General features: G+C 47.4%; 1 protein-coding gene across 2 annotated transcripts; it reads left to right on the top strand.

The window, feature by feature from the left end:
• Window positions 1–868: 868 nt before the first annotated feature.
• usp5 (ubiquitin specific peptidase 5 (isopeptidase T)) lies at window positions 869–17913 on the top strand. Of its 2 annotated transcripts, XR_009708338.1 has the most exons (21): window positions 869–1213; window positions 1640–1768; window positions 2210–2276; window positions 2487–2614; window positions 2940–3085; window positions 5927–6111; window positions 6424–6518; window positions 7082–7275; window positions 7630–7701; window positions 7894–7984; window positions 8092–8217; window positions 8441–8594; window positions 9033–9207; window positions 10359–10447; window positions 12291–12413; window positions 13373–13516; window positions 14196–14338; window positions 15322–15472; window positions 15854–15938; window positions 17127–17275; window positions 17320–17913. XR_009708338.1 is itself a non-coding variant. In XM_061236077.1 (20 exons), the coding sequence occupies exons 1-20, from the start codon at window positions 1106–1108 to the stop codon at window positions 17218–17220; spliced, it is 2499 nt and encodes an 832-aa protein (XP_061092061.1). In that variant the 5' UTR covers window positions 869–1105; the 3' UTR covers window positions 17221–17913. The 2 variants fall into 2 exon arrangements, 1 of the variants encoding a protein (XP_061092061.1); XM_061236077.1 differs by having other exon boundaries at window positions 17127–17913.
• The last annotated feature ends 1581 nt before the right edge of the window (window positions 17914–19494 follow it).

A 19494-nucleotide genomic window follows, 5' to 3' on the forward strand; every position in this document is an offset into this window, starting at 1 on the left:
CTTCTCAACAGTTCAGTAACAAAACAAATACGACGCCCTCTTGTATTGTAGCCAACTTATTTTACATACATATTCAAGTGATGCATATGGTTCTAAATATTAAACCAGTCGCCTTATTCGATACAGTGGGCATGTATTAGTAAGGATTGAGTTCTGTCAGGGTGAATATTGCAAACGCATAGGCTACTATTTCTGCACGTCCGTCCATCTATACAAATGTCATTAGCTTAATGAGTTGTGAGTGAATGGGCTCATTTACTGAACTATAATAATTACACGTTAAAATTAAAAGTTTCCTCATTTGAGGTAATAACTATGTACATGTAGGCTGCGTGAAGCTTCAAGTGCACGATTCATCTGCAAACTCTGCGATTCATACCTCCACCAGCGTGGTGGCGATGATGGGTTGAAGTTATGGTAGTGCCAGATTTTCGCTTTCTCATCGCCGATAAAAGACTACCGTAATAACTGTGGTAATACGGTATAAAAAAAGCTGCATGCTGGGACTAGGTCATTTGTCAGTAATTGAATTGCACCAATGTTAACGTTACATTTGTAATTTAATTTTAAAAGGCCTTGTACAAATACAGTTTATTTGTGGAGTATGGTATTTAGTAGCCTATTAAATGGCATTATAAGTGTTTTCGTCCACAGACATCAACTGAACATAGACATTGCACAGATTCCACTGATCGTTATAGAAACCGTATGAACAAAATACCAGATTGGCACGACAATATTATAAAGATTTGAGAATCATTAGGCATACCGCGTATGAACTGGTACGCTTGGCGACCTATAAATTAAGCTATTATCTCGTCCTTTACATTTCTGTGGGCGTTCATGTTTTATATATTACGATTATTGTCTGCGCGAACCCGAGAGTGCTGTACTTGTCGGGAGCGCGTCCGGCCTTGCATCGGTTGAAACACTGGAGCACACGTAAGGAGGCAGAGAGAGGGATTCATTGGTAGAAAGGCTAGAGAGTGGAGTGGTAAGGAAATAAAACAAAAACCTAGAGCCAGTGGAATTAAGGAGGCTGGCAGAAAGTCAGAAAACAGAAGAGAACGATCTGACTAAAAAGCACAAATTCAAACAGTTAGAGATGGCGGAGGCGAGTGAGGTTTTGATGTCGGTCCTGTCCACAATTCGGGTTCCGCGGCCCGGGGACCGTGTCCACAAAGACGAATGCGCCTTCTCCTTTTCTTCGCCGGTGAGTTCTTTCACCAGCCAAACATGTAACTACATATTCATAATGACTTGGCCGGATAGCTAGGTGGTTTAATTCACTTGAATTTCACTTCTGACTGTTTATTTCCCCTTTCATTCCGCCTATCTTTAATGTTAATGTACGTATTTAATCATGTTCCTGCTTATCAAGTTACATTTTGTAAATTTCCTTGTTGACTAGAGAGCTACTTGGCTAGTTTCTCATCATGTTGTGTAATAACGTAACTTAATTTCACTTGGGGTGTTTTTCAAACGCCACATCGTGTCTGTCACGCGGCAGTGTTTAGCTATATTGTGTTTATGCCAAAGTACCGGCTTCGTGCGTTGTCATTCTGCATCAGTTTAGCTAACTTAACTAGCCTGACGCTAGTCTGGTACGCTGTCACATTTGAGTTTGTTTCTTTTTCAGGAGAGTGAGGGAGGTCTGTACGTGTGTATGAATACTTTCCTGGGGTTTGGCAGTCAATATGTTGACCGGCACTACAACAGGACCGGCCAAAGAGCCTACTTGCACATCACACGCACCCGTAAAGCGCAGGTAAAAAAAAAAAAAATAATCACTTTTTTAAAAGTTAGCTAAGATTGTCTGCTAATGTTACCCAAGATCGTCGCATGGAACCTCCATGGATAACTTATTTAATATCGGGTGCATATCACAATCAGGGATCACATAATTTTAATGAAGTAATACATGCTGTTGGTCCGTCAACGGCTCAAACGCAAGCCTAGTTATCATTATTCTATAACAAACGTCATAGTTATGTGGCAAAGTTTAACGATAAAGATAATGATAATGATTCTGATGCAAGGCCATGACGGAAGTTTAATTTCTTCTCCAAGTTTTCAAGTTGGTAGTAGTTGCCGGTAAGGTGGTTGTAGGTTGTTGGTTGTTGCTATGTTACTTAGGCTAGTTAAGAAGACTGGATTAATACTGAGGAGGATTATTTTACCTCACGATACTCTGTATGTCTTTACACAGAAGGAGGATGACAATAGTTCTGGTTCAGGCGACCCACCGAAGAAGAAGCCTACTCGATTGGCTATTGGTAAGCGGATGCAAGTCATTGCATTATCTTACTACTGCCTTGAATCATTAATTAATTCATCCATTCATTCAACCCACTAATTCATTAATTTGTTTATTTTCTTTCATTGAGTTCTTCTGTCATGAGGACCATGCGCTCTGCTGTACTGCAATCTTTGAACTTCTGTAAGTAGAGCACTACCTCACCCTGCTCTCTTCTCCTCTCCCTCAGGGATAGAGGGAGGGTTTGATGTGGAGCAGGACCAGTACGAGGAGGAAGTGAAAGTCGTCCTTCTTCCAGACCGACAGGAAGTGACATCGGAGGACCTGTCCAGCATGCCTGACGTGGTGAAAGAGAGGGTAGGGAATAGGGAAATTAATGGGTGGGGAAGTTTGTAGTGGGATGTAGGGAAGAGCGTTGAGAGAAGACTGCAGTGGATTCTGTTGTTTTTCCGCTCAGTCTCTGTGTGTGTCTCTGTGTGTGTCTCAGTCTCTGTGTGTGTCTCTGTGTGTCTCTGTGTGTCTCTGTGTGTCTCTGTGTGTGTGTGTGTGTGTGTGTGTGTGTGTGTGTGTGTGTGTGTCTGTGTGTGTCTGTGTGTGTCTGTGTGTGTGTGTGTGTGTGTGTGTGTGTGTGAGGTCTCTGTGTCTCTGTGTCTCTCTCTGCTGACCCCCTCTCTCCCCCCAGGTGTCCCAGTCCATGGCAGGATTGATGGCGGCAGACTCGGTGTCCCACGCCCTGCAGGTTCAGCAGTGGGACGGGGAGGTCAGGCAGGAGTCCCGACACGCAGCCCAACTCAAGCAGCTGGACAACGGAGTCAAGATCCCGCCCAGGTAACAGCGGCTGGGTTCTGTCTGTACCTGCGTCTGCATGTACACCTGCTCTGCGTCTGCGGGTCACGTTGCCATTCCTCGTCCATCCCGTGTGCCATGCAGGGCTCTCCACTGACATCTTTTCCAAGGAGCTTGTGCTCCTGAATTAAACATTTTAGGAGCATACTAATAAAACCCACGTAGTCGATGTGCTCCAAAGTTATATTTCCGGTTAACACGCATCAATTTTCAGGAGCAAATGCTCCTAAAATGGGAGCTCTGTAGAGCGCTGCTATGTGTTCAGGTTAGCAGTTAATTACATTTCAAAATCATTCAATTTATAACATCTGTTTAAGCAAATTAAAATGGCCATAATCTTCTGCAGGGAATTTTTAATTAATTACTTGAATATCGGTTTGTTCACTAAATTGAATTTGCAATTCACTCACTGAATTGCTCTTGACTTGAAGCAGTTTTGAGCTACCCTGTACAATGCTGTTTGTTGTAATGGTGTTATCTCAAAGGGACATATATTGTTTAATGTGACATTTTATTGATGTAGCTGTAAGTAAGTAACCCCCCAAATACACTAGAAGGCGGAAGTATCCGAGAAGTGAAGGAAACGCGTGTAGTCTGACCAATGCTACTGGAACAGGGTTAATTAAATTTTGTTCTTGTTTATCTGACTCCAAAAGATAAGTTCAACTGCTCCTCTGTTCTAACAATTCAACAAAAGGAACTGCACATGTCCTCCCATAGTGTGGCTCTATATGATCGCTATCTATTTGTATAGACGCGGACGTGCCCGTGGCCTGTATAGCCTACAGTTATACACGTAGTATGTATCTTGTGACGGCACTGGTGTATAGGCGAGTGACTACGGGGTGCAAGTATCCTAGGTCGTCTGTCTGTTTGGACTCTAAACTGCTAAGTGTGCAGTGGTGCGAGCCAAGAGGATGCAGGTTCAAATTAATACAATTTATTAAACAATGTGCATTGCAGAAACAGAATGTGTTACAAGAATTACAAGTTAATATGAATGGCTATACGCAAATAGTGTGCAGGAGATCGTATTAGCGAGTCTCCTCAAACCATTCCACGTTCCCCTCTATATACCCAGGGTTTACAGGAAAACAACAAATCATCAAATAAAGAGTCACAAGATGGCGGTAACAACGGTCCTGCTGATGTTATCTCTGTATGTCCAACAAACCTGGTTAACCTTTGTATTACGGCTGGATGCTGACTCACAGCTAACTTGCATTACCTGTGGTTTATTCCTACAAGATCTTTATTCAGCAACCAGTGTACTACACCACCAATGACACCAAACTATTTCCCACATCATTAGCTATCTAAAGACACCAAACACTGTATGTGGAAAACCCATGGTTTATACAGTGCTATTTCAACTCATCAGTTCTGGGAGCATTCCAGTGAGGTGGCAGAATTGCGCAGAGGCAGCACAATGATGGGAGCAATAGTCCTGTATTGACAAGCACTGTCTTTTCATCAAACCTTGCTGACCCTGTGTCAACATGGTCAACACAGTCTGTTTCCTTTTGGGCGTCTGCGGAGAAGGCACACTTATGTAAAATGCCCTACATAGCGAATCCACACTGTGAGTCACTCTGTGCTCACTGGCAGCTGCTAGCCCTGTGTCTCTGAGTTCGGCTCTGTGGCCTGGGCCTCGGGGCGGTAATGGAGACCTGAGCACGGTTCACAGGGTGTGACTTTGCCACAGTGTGCCAGACTCGCCTCCCTGTAAGGGCCTGGGTTCGGAAAACGGGCGCAGTGACATTTATACCAGTCGTAATTACTTTCGTTTTTTTGGCTTGCTCTCTTATTATAGCCTGATGTAATTTTTTTTTTAGAGTGCTATTTGGTGTTTAGTCTCATTCCTGCAATGTTAAATGTTTCACATTTCCAGTGTCTCTAATCTAAAGTTTCATCGTGTTGTTTCTATTATTAAGTGCCTTATTTATAGAATCGCCATGTTTGCCGTGTCGTTTATGAGTAAGAAAAGAACAGTCATGGAATCCTCTCCAATAAATCAGTTAACAGTGACCCTGTTCGGTGCTGATCTGCCTTGGTGTGCTTTTCCAGTGGAAGGCACACCAAGGACAGTATGGGGTGTATTGGTCTGTGTCAGCCAACTGCTACAAGCTCCTACCCTGTCTCTGCATCCGTGCTCATACCTTAGTCCCGGGCTATCTGACTCCAGTCCTGTATGACTGTGGTGCCGGCTGGTCTCGTGTGCTGGTTTAAGTCATCGATTGGTTAAAGAGTCGACGCACAGCATCTTTAGCCAGGCAGCTGAAGGCCTATAGCGGCTGCTGATCGAAAGGGGGCCATAAAACCCTGCGGACACTGCAGCCCTACCTTGATTGTCTGTTATCTGTGCGCATACCAATGAGCCCTTGTCGGCTAAGTGCCCGTGATAATGCCGCGTGTGTGTGTGCGTGTGTGCGTGCGTGCGTGCGTGCGTGCGTGCATGCGTGCGTGTGTGAGACAGATGCACTGACTCTCTCCTTTGTGCGTCTCAGCAGGTGGAGGTTTGTGTGTGTGTGCGCGTGTGTGTAAGCTTTCACTCTCCTGTGTGCGTCTCAGCAGGTGTGAGGTGTGTGTGTGTGAGAGGTGAGTGTGTGTGTGTATATATGTGTGTGTGTGTGAGGTGTGTGTGTGCATGTGTGTAAGCTTTGACTCTCCTGTGTGTGTCTCAGCAGGTGTGAGGTGTGTGTTTGTGTGTGTGTGTAAGCTCTGACTCCTGTGTGTGTCTCAGCAGGTGGAGGTGTGAGGTGAGTGTGTGTGTGAGGTGTGTGAGTGTGTGTAAGCTCTGACTCTCTCCTGTGTGTGTCTCAGCGGCTGGAAGTGCGAGGTGTGTGACCTGCAGGAGAATCTGTGGATGAATCTGTCCGACGGGAAGGTGCTCTGCGGCCGCAGGTACTTTGACGGCTCCGGGGGCAACAACCACGCCCTCCTGTACTTTCAGCAGACCGGATACCCCCTGGCCGTCAAACTGGGAACAATTACCCCCGATGGGGCAGGTAAGGAAGGGTTTGGGCAGTTTAATGGCAGAGCTAGAGTACACAATGCAGTGCTATGCTGACTGGGTATGCACTACAAAAACCAGAAAGTAACACGTACGCTGGTTAAGACTCTTTCTGCAGTATACATTTCGTACACATGTTGGTACTAATCACCACAAAAACACTTTTACCATCAATTCAGTGGTGTTGCCAATCAACCGAAGGGATGATTAGTGCAGCACTACTGATTGAATTGGCTTTGTCCAGTGCCTTACGTAAGGACGGTTCTGTGTCTTAATGTAGACCTGTGTTGTTTGATTATGATGGCAGATGTGTACTCCTATGATGAAGATGACATGGTGCTGGACTCCAAGCTCCCAGAACATCTCTCTCACTTTGGCATTAACATGATGACCATGGAGAAGGTACGGAGCTATTACGGTTAGACGCGGTGCGGTAGTCTGTTGCCTTGTTGTTTGCGTAACGTGTGTAAGTTTCTAGCTGCGCGGTGTATCTTCAGTGCTTCTGAAAAATGTAATTTACCGCTGTTTTTTTTTCAGTGGAAAAATGTTGGGGGTAGACACGGAAAAATTGCTTTGTTGCCAAGTTTGCAACAGTGGCCTATTGTCTCCTGTGTGCTGCGGTGTGCTTGATGTTGTCACACACTGTATGACTGCAGTATTCTAGTTCTTCAGTTAAATGTCTTGAGAATGAACTGCACACTCCTCTGTCTCTGCTGGGATCGCCCTCGCCTAGTCTCGTCCGCACAGTGGGGCATCTGAATTAATCAGTAATTAATCAATAATGCACGCATCTCTGCTTACAACTCTCACTCTCTTTCTTCTCTCCTCTCTCGTGTTGTCTTTCCCTCTTTTCAATCTCCCTCTCTCTCTCTCCACCTCTCCCCCTCCCCCTCCCCCTCTCTCCTCTTCTCTTCCTCTCTCTCTCTCTCTCTCTCTCCCCCCCCCCCCCCCCCCCCCCCCCCCAGACGGAGCGCACCATGACGGAGCTGGAGATCGCGGTGAACCAGCGCGTGGGCGAGTGGGAGGTGATCCAGGAGTCGGGGGCCACTCTGCGGCCCCTCTCGGGCCCCGGGCTCACCGGCATCAAGAACCTGGGGAACAGCTGCTACCTCAACTCTGTCATGCAAGTGCTCTTCACCGTGCCGGACTTCCAGAGCAAGTCAGTACCCGCCGGCCTGCCCCCCTTGTTTCCTAATGTGTACTGCAGTAGTGCCGCTGATCTGAGGTCAGTTGGGCCCTTCTGGCTCATTATGGAGGAGGTGAGAGGAACCCTGATCCTGGATCAGCCCTTTTACTCTGCAGTGGTGTATGAATGCGGCACCAGGTCCCTCCAGTACCCGGGTTCCTCGCTTCTGTCTGTGTGTAGATATTGACCTAGTCCTGGACTGGAGCTCACTGTAACAATGTAAAAAAGTAAGGCCACTAAAGACAATGGAAAGCTGATGAGCACTTATATTTATTCCGTTTTTGAATAAATATAATCTGTGTGACTCACCTGTGTGGTCTTCCAAAGGTACGTCTCCAACATTGAGAATATTTTCACTGAGGCGCCCAGTGACCCAACCCAGGACTTCAAAACGCAAGTGTGAGTGTAATCATCATCATCATCATCATCATCATCAATATGATCATAATCAAATAATGTTTCCACCGCAGTGTAGCCTCAATATATGCAAGCTAATGTATAAACAGTTGAGCTAGTTGGGGGGGGGATATTACTTCAGTGTTGTTGACTGAATGAAAAATAAATGTTTACGTCATGCTGACTGTTTTTCAGAGGAAAACTGGGCTACGGTTTGCTGTCCGGGGAATATTCCAAACCAGCCCCTGACCCGGGAGATGACCCCACTGTGAACTCTGAGCCCAGGGTACAAAGTCCTTTTAATATCAATGGTGCATCTATGTGTAATTCTCACAATTTGTCTGTTTGTATTTGTATTACTTGCAGTAATGAAATGCTATTGGTGGTTTCCAGGGGGACCAGGTTGGCATAGCGCCGCGCATGTTCAAGGCCCTGGTTGGACGAGGGCACCCGGAGTTCTCCACCAATCGTCAGCAAGACGCTCAGGAGTTTTTACTGCATTTCATTAACATGGTGGAGGTAACGGAACATGTATTCATCCCTTTATTCTGTTTATCTTCTACCTGTCCGTCTGGCCACATCCATGTTTCAGTTGTTCAGTTGTTCCTCCATTTTGAGCCCTTGTGTTTATTCTTGTCGCCGGAATCTCCATAATCGAGGGTTGAGTGTCTGGTGTTTGTGCGCCTCTGTTCTCGTCGTGCTCTTTAACTCTGAAGTCCCTGTTCTGCATTAACTCCTCCAGAGGAACTGCCGTTCGGGAGAGAACCCCACCGAAGCCTTCCGCTTCCTCGTGGAAGAGAGGATCGTCTGTCAGCAGTCGCACAAAGCCAAGTACACGCAGAGGGTGGACTACATCGTGCAGCTACCTGTACCCATGGATCAGGCCACCAACATAGGTAAACTCCAGCTCCCAGCAGGCTGTGCTATAAGGAAGGGGATGATGGGAAATGTAGTATAAATGTTAAAGGGCTGTTGATGCACAGGTTCTTCAGAACATACCACTCTGTGCGCTCATTCACTTAGAACATTTGAAATTATGCTAATTTTTCAGCATTATTTTCAACAGAGAGAGCAGTTGTACTATTTGAACTTTGTCACATTAGTATTGTAATATCCACTCTTGTATATACAGTATTATCTTTCTCTTATCTTCAAACCCATCGTCTTCCCTCTCTCCTTTTCTCCTCTCTTACATTCTCTCTCCCTCTCTCTGTCTCTCTCTCTCTCTCTCTCTCTCTCCCTCTCTCTCCCTCCCTCTCTCTCTCTCTCTCTCTCTCTCCCTCTCTCTCCCTCTCTCTCCCTCTCTCTATTTCTCTCTCCCTCCCTGCGCTCAGAGGAAATCCAGGAGGCGGATCGTCGGCGTGAAGAGGCTGAATCGGCGGGCGCCCCCCCTCCTCCCGCCCCTCGCGCGCGCATCCCGTTCGCCGCCTGCCTGGCTGCCTTGAGCGAACCCGAGACCCTGACCGACTTCTGGAGCTCCGCCGTGCAGGCCAAGACCACGGCCAGCAAGTGAGCGCCCACTCCGCAGCCCGAGAGCCCGCCTGGGCACAGTGTGAGCTCGTTCAGTGACCGCACTGCTCCTGTGTGTGTGTGCTGGCTGAGAGCCCATCAGCACTGCTCCTGTGTGTGTGTGTGTGTGTGTGTGTGTGTGTGTGTGTGTGTGTGTGTGTGTGTGTGTGTGTGTGTGTGTGTGTGTGTGTGTGTGTGTGTGTGTGTGTGTGTGTGTGTGTTGGCTGAGAGCTCATCAGCACTGCTGCAGTGTGTTAGTGGGCTCCACGCTCAACGCTGGGTCCAGTGTGTGAGTGTATTGGCTGAGAGCTCATCAGCACTGCTCCAGTGTGTGTGTGTATTGGCTGAGAGCTCATCAGCACTGCTCCAGTGTGTGTGTGTATTGGCTGAGAGCTCATCAGCACTGCTCCAGTGTGTGTGTGTATTGGCTGAGAGCTCATCAGCACTGCTCCAGTGTGTGAGTGTATTGGCTGAGAGCTCATCAGCACTGCTCCAGTGTGTTAGTGGGCTCCACGCTCAACGCTGGGTCCAGACTGTGTGATCGCCAACTCCGGCCGGCTGCGTAATTGGCCGTGACGTCACCTGGGGAGAGAGGGGGCGATTAAGATGGCCTGGGCCGAGCTGTCGGGCACCGTGCCCACAGTCTGCCTGCTAAAGCTGCACGTTCAGCGACTCTCCTGCTCACATTTCAACAGTGTGTCAGAGACTGGGCCACTGGGAGAGACACGGTATAACCGTGCACGGACTGTTAATTGTGTGAGCTGGCAGTCGGGATGGACTTCAAGGTCAGATGCTGTTTAGCAGTGAGATGGACCGCAGTTCTGTACTGTATGAGGAGCCAGAATCCAGGCCTCCGCTGCCCAGTCTTGTTGCTGGAGGTCTGCTGTCCTGTAGGTTCTCTTTCCAAACCTAATTTGGCACACCTAATTCTACTAATTGGCAGCTTTTAGCTGTTGAATTAGGTGTGGTTAAGGGTTGGAGGGAAAATGTGCAGGACCTCCGCGAACGGGGGTTGGACAGCTATGCGCTGAAAGTCAACCAGGAGATGACTGTGTGCTACAATCGTGGGATAACAGAAAGAGGTTGCAGGATGTGTTCCTCTGTGAAGCACGGTGTGTAAGCAGTCTAACCCCTCCCCCCCTCCCCGCCAGGACCACCCGCTTCGCCTCCTTCCCTGATCATCTCGTCATCCAGGTCAAGAAGTTCACCTTCGGCCTGGACTGGGTCCCAAAGAAACTGGGTAAGAGAACTGACCCCCGTCTGACCTCCGCCCGAGGAGATCGACCCCACTTCCTTTCTGCCAGTCGCACAGAAACACAGCTTTATTTTTGCAATGTCAGAGAGTGCGGCTCCTCCAGTGGCTCTGCCTGGGCTCCTAAAGCGAGGTTAGCGGCCTGTAGCGTAGTGGCTAAGGTACATGACTGGGACCCGCATGGTCGGTGGTTCGACAGGATCCAATAAGATCCACACAGCCGTTGGGCCCTTGAGCAAGGCCCTTAACCCTGCATTGCTCCAGGGGGGGATTGTCTCCTGCTTAGTCTAAAATCAACTGTAAGACGCTTTGGATAAAAGTGTCAGCCAAATGACATTTAATGTAATGTAATGTAATGTAATGTAATGTAATGTAATGTGATGAAACTGTCATGGAGTCTTGAGAGACTTCCCCACACTGTGAAGCACCTGAACCCCCACCGCTACTAACTCAACTCTGTCTGGGCTGGGTTTGGCCGGATGCTCAGATTTCCACAAAGCACCACACAGAGGAGCTCCGACCATACACAATCTTGGCGCTTGGTAACATTGGTGCAGCTTAATCGAATTCAGACATTTTCCTAATAGTCAAATTCTGCTTGTCCAGTAAATAAGTCATATTTTTGCGGTCTGCGACAGATTCAGAATTGGGCATTTATTGGGGAAGATGACAGTAAATCAAATCACGATAAACTCAATATTATTGGAATTTCATTGAAATTATTTTATATAGTTGTTTATATAGTAAGTGTTTCTGAAAGTGTATATCTTCAAAGACAGAAGGAAAAACAAGCCAGCTTATGTGGTGTGCAGTACACCTTAAAGCTGATATGAAGAAAGCAGTTCTTCAAAAATGTCCGCCATCAGTTTCTATTTTTGTTGTTTAGATATAGAATAAGATTTATTGTTTTTAGCTTTCTTTGAAATGGCACATTCATAAACTCATTGTGCCTCTGGAAAGATGTGTTATTGTTGCTTTGATCATGCTTGTGATCATGAGGCCTCTTGGTTGTGCTCTTCCCATTGGTGGGTTGCTGATTGCCGGAATGCGTTTCGTGTTTCCAAAGTATGCCTGCAGTGACACGTCCGCGGGGAGAGTACACATTCTGTCAGTTATTTTCACTTAGTTTACTTTTATTTTTTCTCTTTTTTGTGAGCACTGTTTGGAGATATTTGTTGGATCATGAAAGCTGTAGAAATGTCTTGACCTGAGGTACTTACTGACTTAGGTGTACTCTTAAAGGACCATAACGGTATTTTGGATGTTAAAGCTACACATTACTACACATTTTGTGTACTTTACATTGCTGAAATTTTTTTTTAAGGCATACAACAGCTTTTCTAGGCACCCATTGGTTTCAATTGGTTTTTGAACAGTATGAAAATCAATTTGCTTTAAATAGGAATCTCGAAAATGACATAGGTTAGATCATTTTTTGTCGAAGAAGACCGAAAAGGTAAACATAGGACAGAACTTTTGACCAATCGATGACATTCTCTGTCATTATGTTGTGCTTTGCTAACCGTCAGTCAACACGTTTGCCGAAAACAACCACAACAGAATATGTCTCCGCCAGAAATTAGTCCATGGAGAGACCGTTGGCAGGAAATTTGGAGTAAATGGGCTTTGATATCCAAAATGCTGGTATGGTCCTTCAAGTTGTGTTTTCTGAAGTTGATTGGAATCATTCTGAAGCGCAAGGTTTGATGTGGCTGGTTGCCTGTTACAGACTGTCCTCTGGCTGTGATTGGCGGAGGGTGTAACCGGTGAATGGAGGGAGCTCACCGGCTTAATGTAGTCTGTGCTCATGATTTGCCAATGGCTGTTGCAGATGTCAGCATCGATGTGCCCGACACGCTGGATCTGAGCGCGCTCCGTGGGATGGGGCAGCAGCCGGGGGAGGAGCTGCTCCCCGAGGTGGCCCAACCCCCTCCCGGGGCCCCAGAGGTCAAAGGTAATCTGGGTTCCCATGGCAACAAGGGGATAACTCTCTCTACGCAGTCTCACTCTGCCCTTTTTCTCCTCTGTTGTCTCTGTGCTGCTGGCCTACTGTTCTGTCTTGGTTCTGCATTCACTCTCTTCCTCCATTTTGTGCCCATTTTCCCCCCTCCTCTTCAATTTGGATGTTCAGGCACTTATTCACAAGGTGTGAATAAGTACATGGGGGTTTTGGCTGCTCTTAGCTCTCTGTTCACCATCATGTGCAGTATCAGCCATTTAGTTTTTATGGATTTAGTATTTCTTTATTTACATTTTTTATAAACAAGTGTCAATTCTAATGTGCTGTAGGACGGTCAGTCACTTTGTGCTTCTTGTGCACCGTTAATATTCACTCTCATTCTCCCACTCTTCCCATCTCTCTCCTCTACCCCACTCTCCCTCTCTCGTCCCATCTCTCTCTCCTACCCCACTCCCCCCTCTCTCCCCTTCTCTCTCTCTCCTACCCAACTCTCCCTCTCTCTTCCCATCTCTCTCTCCTACCCCACTCTCCCTCTCTCTTCCCATCTCTCTCTCCTACCCCACTCCCCCCTCTCTCCCCCTTCTCTCTCCTACCCCACTCTCCCTCTCTCTCTCCCCCTTCTCTCTCTCCTACCCCACTCTCCCTCCCTTCTCTCTCTCTCTCCTACCCCACTCTCCCTCTCTCTTCCCATCTCTCTCTCTCTCCTACCCCACTCTCTCTCTCTCTCCCCTACCCCACTCTCCCTCTCTCTCCTACTCCACTCTCCCCCTCTCTCTCCCTTCTCTCTCTCCTACCCCACTCTCCCTCTCTCTCTCCCTTCTCTCTATCTCCTACCCCACACTCTCTCTCCCCTCTCTCCTACCACCTCCTCTCTCTCTCTCTCCCCAATCCCTCTCTCTCTCTCTCCCCCATCCCTCTCTCTCTCACTCTCTCTCCCTCTCCACCCCTCCCAGCCCCGGTGCTGGATGACTCCACAGTGTCCCAGCTGTGTGAGATGGGCTTCCCCCTGGAGGCCTGCAGGAAGGCGGTGTACTACACCGGGAACACCGGCATCGACGCCGCCATGAACTGGGTCATGGGCCACATGGACGACCCAGGTGGGTGGACCTGACCGTGAGAGAGCTAGCTTTCACTGAACAATGCCGCAGCTTAAAGGGGCTCTGTGACAATCCGGTCGCAATGTCTGGAGCGTAGATTAAAGTAAAGTAAATTTACTCCGACAGAGCACATGCACTGGACTGCAGTTGCATTAACACTGAACCGTTTACTGTCGGGATCTCGGGCCTGTTGAGCTGCGGATGAAGAGTCCTCCTCTGATTCGTGTCTGTGTGAGTGAGGAGAGGCAGCACTGACACCAGGCCCTTCAGAGCGCACCCTGAGCTGGTCTGCACCCTTCCACAGGGACAGCGCCGGCTGTGATGGGTGCCATAGCATCAGAATGATTGGGTATTGGGGGACAGAAGTGTAAAAAAAAGTCTGTGATGACGTGCTATAGCACTGCCCGTTTTAAAATGTGTAAAGCCTCATACCTCTTATCACCAGGAAGAGCTGGCAGCCACAACAATGTCATTATTGGAAGTGATATTACTATTGCCATTTGTCTATTGACAGTTATGTCAGATTATTCTGAACTAGCCCTGCGATTGATTGGCTGCCTGTCCAGGGTGCATTCCTGCCTCTCCAGTGCGGCCCATGACCCTGAGTGGGTTAGATGATGGAAGGATTGAGGAATTATTCTTAACTCACGTTTTTTCCTCCTCTCTTGATTGGCTGCAGATTTCTCCGCCCCCCTGGTATTGCCAGGCTGTAGCTCCGCCCCTGGGACCACACCCTCGGAGCCCGTGTCTGAGGAGCACTTAGCAACCATCATCTCCATGGGCTTCAGCCGAGACCAGGCCACGCGGGCGCTACGCGCTACGGTGAGCCTTACCGCCAAGCCTTACCGCCAATGCTGAGCCTTACCGCCAACGCTGAGCCTTACCGCTAACGCTGAGCCTTACCGCCAACGCTGAGCCTTACCGCCAAGCCTTACCGCCAACGCTGAGCCTTACCGCTAACGCTGAGCCTTACCGCCAAGCCTTACCGCCAACGCTGAGCCTTACCGCCAAGCCTTACCGCCAACGCTGAGCCTTACCGCCAACGCTGAGCCTTACCGCCAACGCTGAGCCTTACCGCCAACGCCGTCTGCTCCTCAGTCTCTGACTTTCACACGCGCCTCACTCCTCATTCACAGCTGCTTTTAGTTCACCTGTTTTCATTCGTTCCTTCGTATTTTCAGACCTTGGAATTATACGGTTGTAACTGACATTTTTTGACAAGAATTTGTTTAAGTGTAGGGCACTTGGAACTAAAAATGGACTGAAATATGTGTGAAGCTTGACACAAAAATACTGTTTAAAAGTGCTTTAAAAAAAATATATAATAATGGTCGTATCTACTTGGAGCCCATTCACTGTGGAATCTTTGAAGCTCAATATCTCAGAACCACTCAGAACGCAGATAGAACCCTGTAAATCCGAGGTCACGATTTTCTGCCTTATTTATATAAACGAATGATTTCAGAGCGGTACAACCATGAATCCCCCGTGGGCTAAGTGCTCTGTGGTTTTCATGTGAATTGGCACATTTCTTTCCGTGAATCATTATAACTGCCAGTGTAGATGGCATGTAAATGTAAAAAATGTTCCGCATTTGGGCAAACTGTTAAAGTGGGTGATTTTTCCTTTTTAAATGGTAATTTAAAGTGCGGGCTTGAAACGCACCTCTCCCCCCCCCTGTCGCTGCTGATCCTGGGTTGAATTTGTATACGGTTTAATATCCGAAGAGAAAGGCAGGCCAGTGTGAGGCTCTCGGTGTGTGAGATGTGTAGTGATTTCGTGTAATGGTGGGACGTGTCGTTCAGAGTAACGTCCTGGAGAGGGCGGTGGACTGGATCTTCTCCCACCTGGATGACCTGGAGTCCATGGAGGTGTCGGAGGGCGGCCGCCCCGCCGTGGAGAGCGAGAGGAGCAGGGAGGCCCCTCCAGGGCCCCGCGTGAGGGACGGCCCCGGGAGTGAGTCACACGGGGGGAGGGAGCGATGGAGGAAGGGAGGGAGACTGGATGAGGGGATGCATTGTGTGTGTGTGTGTGTGTGTGTGTGTGTGTGTGTATGTATGTGTGTGCGTTTGTATGTATGTATGTATGTGTGTGTGTGTGTGCGTGCGTGCGTGAGCAAGTGTGTGTGTGTGCATATGTGTGTGAGTAAAAGTGTGTGTGTGTGTGTGTGCGTATGTGTGAGCAAGTGTGTGTGTGTGTGCGTGTGCGTATGGTTGCGTGCGCATGCGTGTGTGTGGTTGCGTGCGTGCGCATGCGTGTGTGCGTGTGCGTATGAGTCTCACCGTGCCTGTGCTCATCTGTACCCGGCTGTGCTCTGACTCTGTCCCTCTCTCTCAGAGTACGAGCTGTTCGCCTTCATCAGTCACATGGGCGCCAGCACGATGTGCGGCCACTACGTCTGCCACATCAAGAAGGACCAACAGTGAGCCCCTCACGCATCTTACACACACTCACACTCACAATACCGCTCAACAGAGCCTCTTACACACTCACAATACCCCATCCACAGAGCCTCTTACACACTCACACACTCACAATACCCCTCAACAGAGCCTCTTACACACTCACTATCCCTCAACAGAGCCTCTTACACACTCACAATACCCCTCAACAGAGCCTCTTACACACTCACAATACCCCTCAACAGAGCCTCTTACACACTCACACTACCGCTCAACAGAGCCTTACACACTCACTATCCCTCAACAGAGCCTCTTACACACTCACTATCCCTCAACAGAGCCTCTTACACACTCACAATACCCCTCAACAGAGCCTCTTACACACACACACACAATACCCCTCAACAGAGCCTCTTACACACTCACAATACCCCTCAACAGAGCCTCTTACACACTCACAATACCCCTCAACAGAGCCTCTTACACACTCACTATCCCTCAACAGAGCCTCTTACACACTCACAATACCGCTCAACAGAGCCTCTTACACACTCACAATACCGCTCAACAGAGCCTCTTACACACACACACACAATACCCCTCAACAGAGCCTCTTACACACTCACAATACCCCTCAACAGAGCCTCTTACACACTCACAATACCCCTCAACAGAGCCTCTTACACACTCACCATCTCACACTCACAATATCCCTCAAAAGAACCACGCACTGTTAATCTGGGCCTGCATTGTGTTTGGCTGAAAAGAGCTGGCACAGAGGTACAATAAATTCATGATGAAAACAGTCGCTGAACATGCGCCTTGGTACCTCTGGTGTGGAGAAGAGAACCAGAAATGTGTCGCTTGCTGATAACTGCTCACAGCAGTGTTCGTCTGTTTAAAATGTGGTGCATACGACGAAATGTTCCCCGTAGCGCATCTAAATATGTGTGAATAACATGTACATAGGTGTAAATGAAGTGGCTGCCTTTTTAACACTGCTTAGCTATTGCTTGTTATTCTGATGCTAGTGCCAGGTGTGTGAGCTCTGTGCTGCACTGTCACCAGTCCTGTGCTTCTGGACGATCCCTTTTAACCTCAATGACCAGAGCGCTCCTCGGTAGTGGCGTGTGTGGAGTCTCGTGTCCGTGCTTACTGACGCAGATAAAATCAGTCTCTGTCTCTCTCTCTCTTTAAATTCCGCCTAGGTGGGTCATCTTTAACGATCAGAAAGTGTGTGCCTCCGAGAAGCCCCCCAAGGACCTGGGCTACCTGTACTTCTACAGGAGAGTGATGGAGTGAGAGGAGAGGGGAGGAGCTTATACACACACATGCGTGCGCACGTACACACACACACACACACACACACACACACACACACACACACACACACACACACATACACACATAAATTTACACAGACACACAATGAGCTGTGACACTGGCCAATACAGAAAGCCTCTCAATTGACATAAGATGAATTACAGGAAAACTTAAATGCACTACTCTTTATAACATACATACACACACATACACTTGAATGGCAGGAAGGGTTGGACTTGATTGCTCGAGCAGGCTGTTCCTGGAGAGAAGAGGGTCAGTGTTCCAGTCTGCGGTCTCTCCCTCCTCCATCCTACTGCCATCACGCCCCCCCCCCCTCCCCCAGCGCACTCCTCTCTCCCCATTGGTTACGGCTTTTGTGATGTCATCGTTTCTTCTGCCAACTGGCTTCCAGCTCTCCCTCTTTTTGTTCCGAAAGACAAATTAACAAACCGCGAAGAAGTTCAACAGGAAATACCGCAAGTCAGATTAAAAGTATTTTTAAAAATGTAAAAAAAAAAAAAAAAAAAAAAAAGATTACAAAAATAAATAAAAGAAAAGGATTCTTTGAGTCTGGGTGTGTAAAGAGAGGGTGACAACCAGGAGATTTTGTGCAGTTCAAATTCCTGTGTTTCCTGTGCCCTGAGAAATAAAGATGTGTGTTTCTGCCTCCGAGGCTGTGTCGCATGATTGCGTTGTGTGCAAAACCTGTCTGTGGTTGAAACCTTTCGTTTGCGTTGTTATGAAGGCTTCCACGTAGGAAAAAAAATGCATTTCTGCTCAAGCCACGGAGTTTCCATCCTGCAGTTTCATTTACATTGACAATATGCAGGGTACCCGTAAATTTTTATTTTTATTTTTATTCAAGAATAATTTAACCACAGTAGCAAAAATGTATGTTGATGTGACGTGTACAAAACTCGGAACGAAAGGGAACTTTCAATTGCCGTCACGCAGGTTGTGTGTGGCGTGGTGATGATGTCAATGGTCCTCTGCCCCTTCAGGCGTCTGGTAAGTTATGAACTGTAGGACTGGGGAGAGGGGTACGGAGTGATCAGGACTCATTCTTTATAAATAACGTATTTCTAAAACTCTTCGGTGGTGGCCAGTGTTGTGTTGTGCGGGTGGATTAATTGTAAGAATCAGATTCCAGTGCAAAGATTCAACTGTGACGTTACTTTCATTAGGCACATGTGTAATGCTTTGTTGTGCCACACGGTGTCCGCCTTGTCCTGTGTAATCTTAAATTGAGTTTCACTCCCAGGGAAGCTGCGTGACATTTGTGTGTGGTACCCAAGGGAACGGGGAGAGAAAATCTGTATTTTGAGGAAATTTTCAACGTCTCCCATCCTTATCTCAAGGGCACAACTTAATCTCGTGGGAGCCACATCCTTATCATGAAAGAATGGCTTGTGACAACGATCCTGTTCGTTTGAGATATTAAGTCATGCCCACCAGATAAGGATGTACCAAATTTTCCGTCATTAGGACGAGATAAGAGTAGGCCCAGAAGATATAAGGCCTTCTCAAGAGATAAATACTTTTCATCTTCGGGACTCTGGATATTTAAATTTGTTTTCTTAGTTTTGTATCATTGTCAATTAGATTTAGGTTTCATTTATTAATGCATTTTATATTTACTGATTTATTTTCCCGAGGTTAAGAGACCAACAACGAGGAATATATATCGTACATTATTAAACATTTCTATACAGATTGCTTGCGACTGAAGCTTAGAGTTTAAGCCCTTAACATTGACATTTGACCTTTGAGTGAGCCATCGGAACCGTGTACTAGCATACTACTCGTACTAAATTTCAGGCTCTTTTTAATTGAAATTAGTACGAGTGGGATGCTAAGTATGCTGCTTCGAACACAGCCATCGTGTTCTGTAGCTTTTAGCTGAGTGGGCGATACGTTCTTTGGGCCTTCGCTTTGGTAACAGATTTAAGGCATCATGTACCTAGTTGGGGTCTCTACCCTTATTTCTCATTCAGATTTTGTTTGCCTCCAGACAGAATCAAAGCTGTTCACGTAGCGATCACACCAGCACGCGGACTGTGTTATTCATCTTTATGCATCTTCTTCAATACTGTACATTGTTTTCCAGAGTATGATTTCTGAGAGGTACAAGTTTTAAGTATGTGTCTCGCCAATGTTTTTTAAGTTAAATTGCTTTGGCAGCAAGAGTAGCAAGCATACAATTCCAGGTGCAGGTACTGTTGGTGTAAATAGGAGCAAGTCATAAATAGGAGC

The sequence above is a fragment of the Conger conger genome, chromosome 1, assembly GCF_963514075.1.
Source record: "Conger conger chromosome 1, fConCon1.1, whole genome shotgun sequence".
Classification (NCBI taxonomy): Eukaryota; Metazoa; Chordata; class Actinopteri; order Anguilliformes; family Congridae; genus Conger; species Conger conger.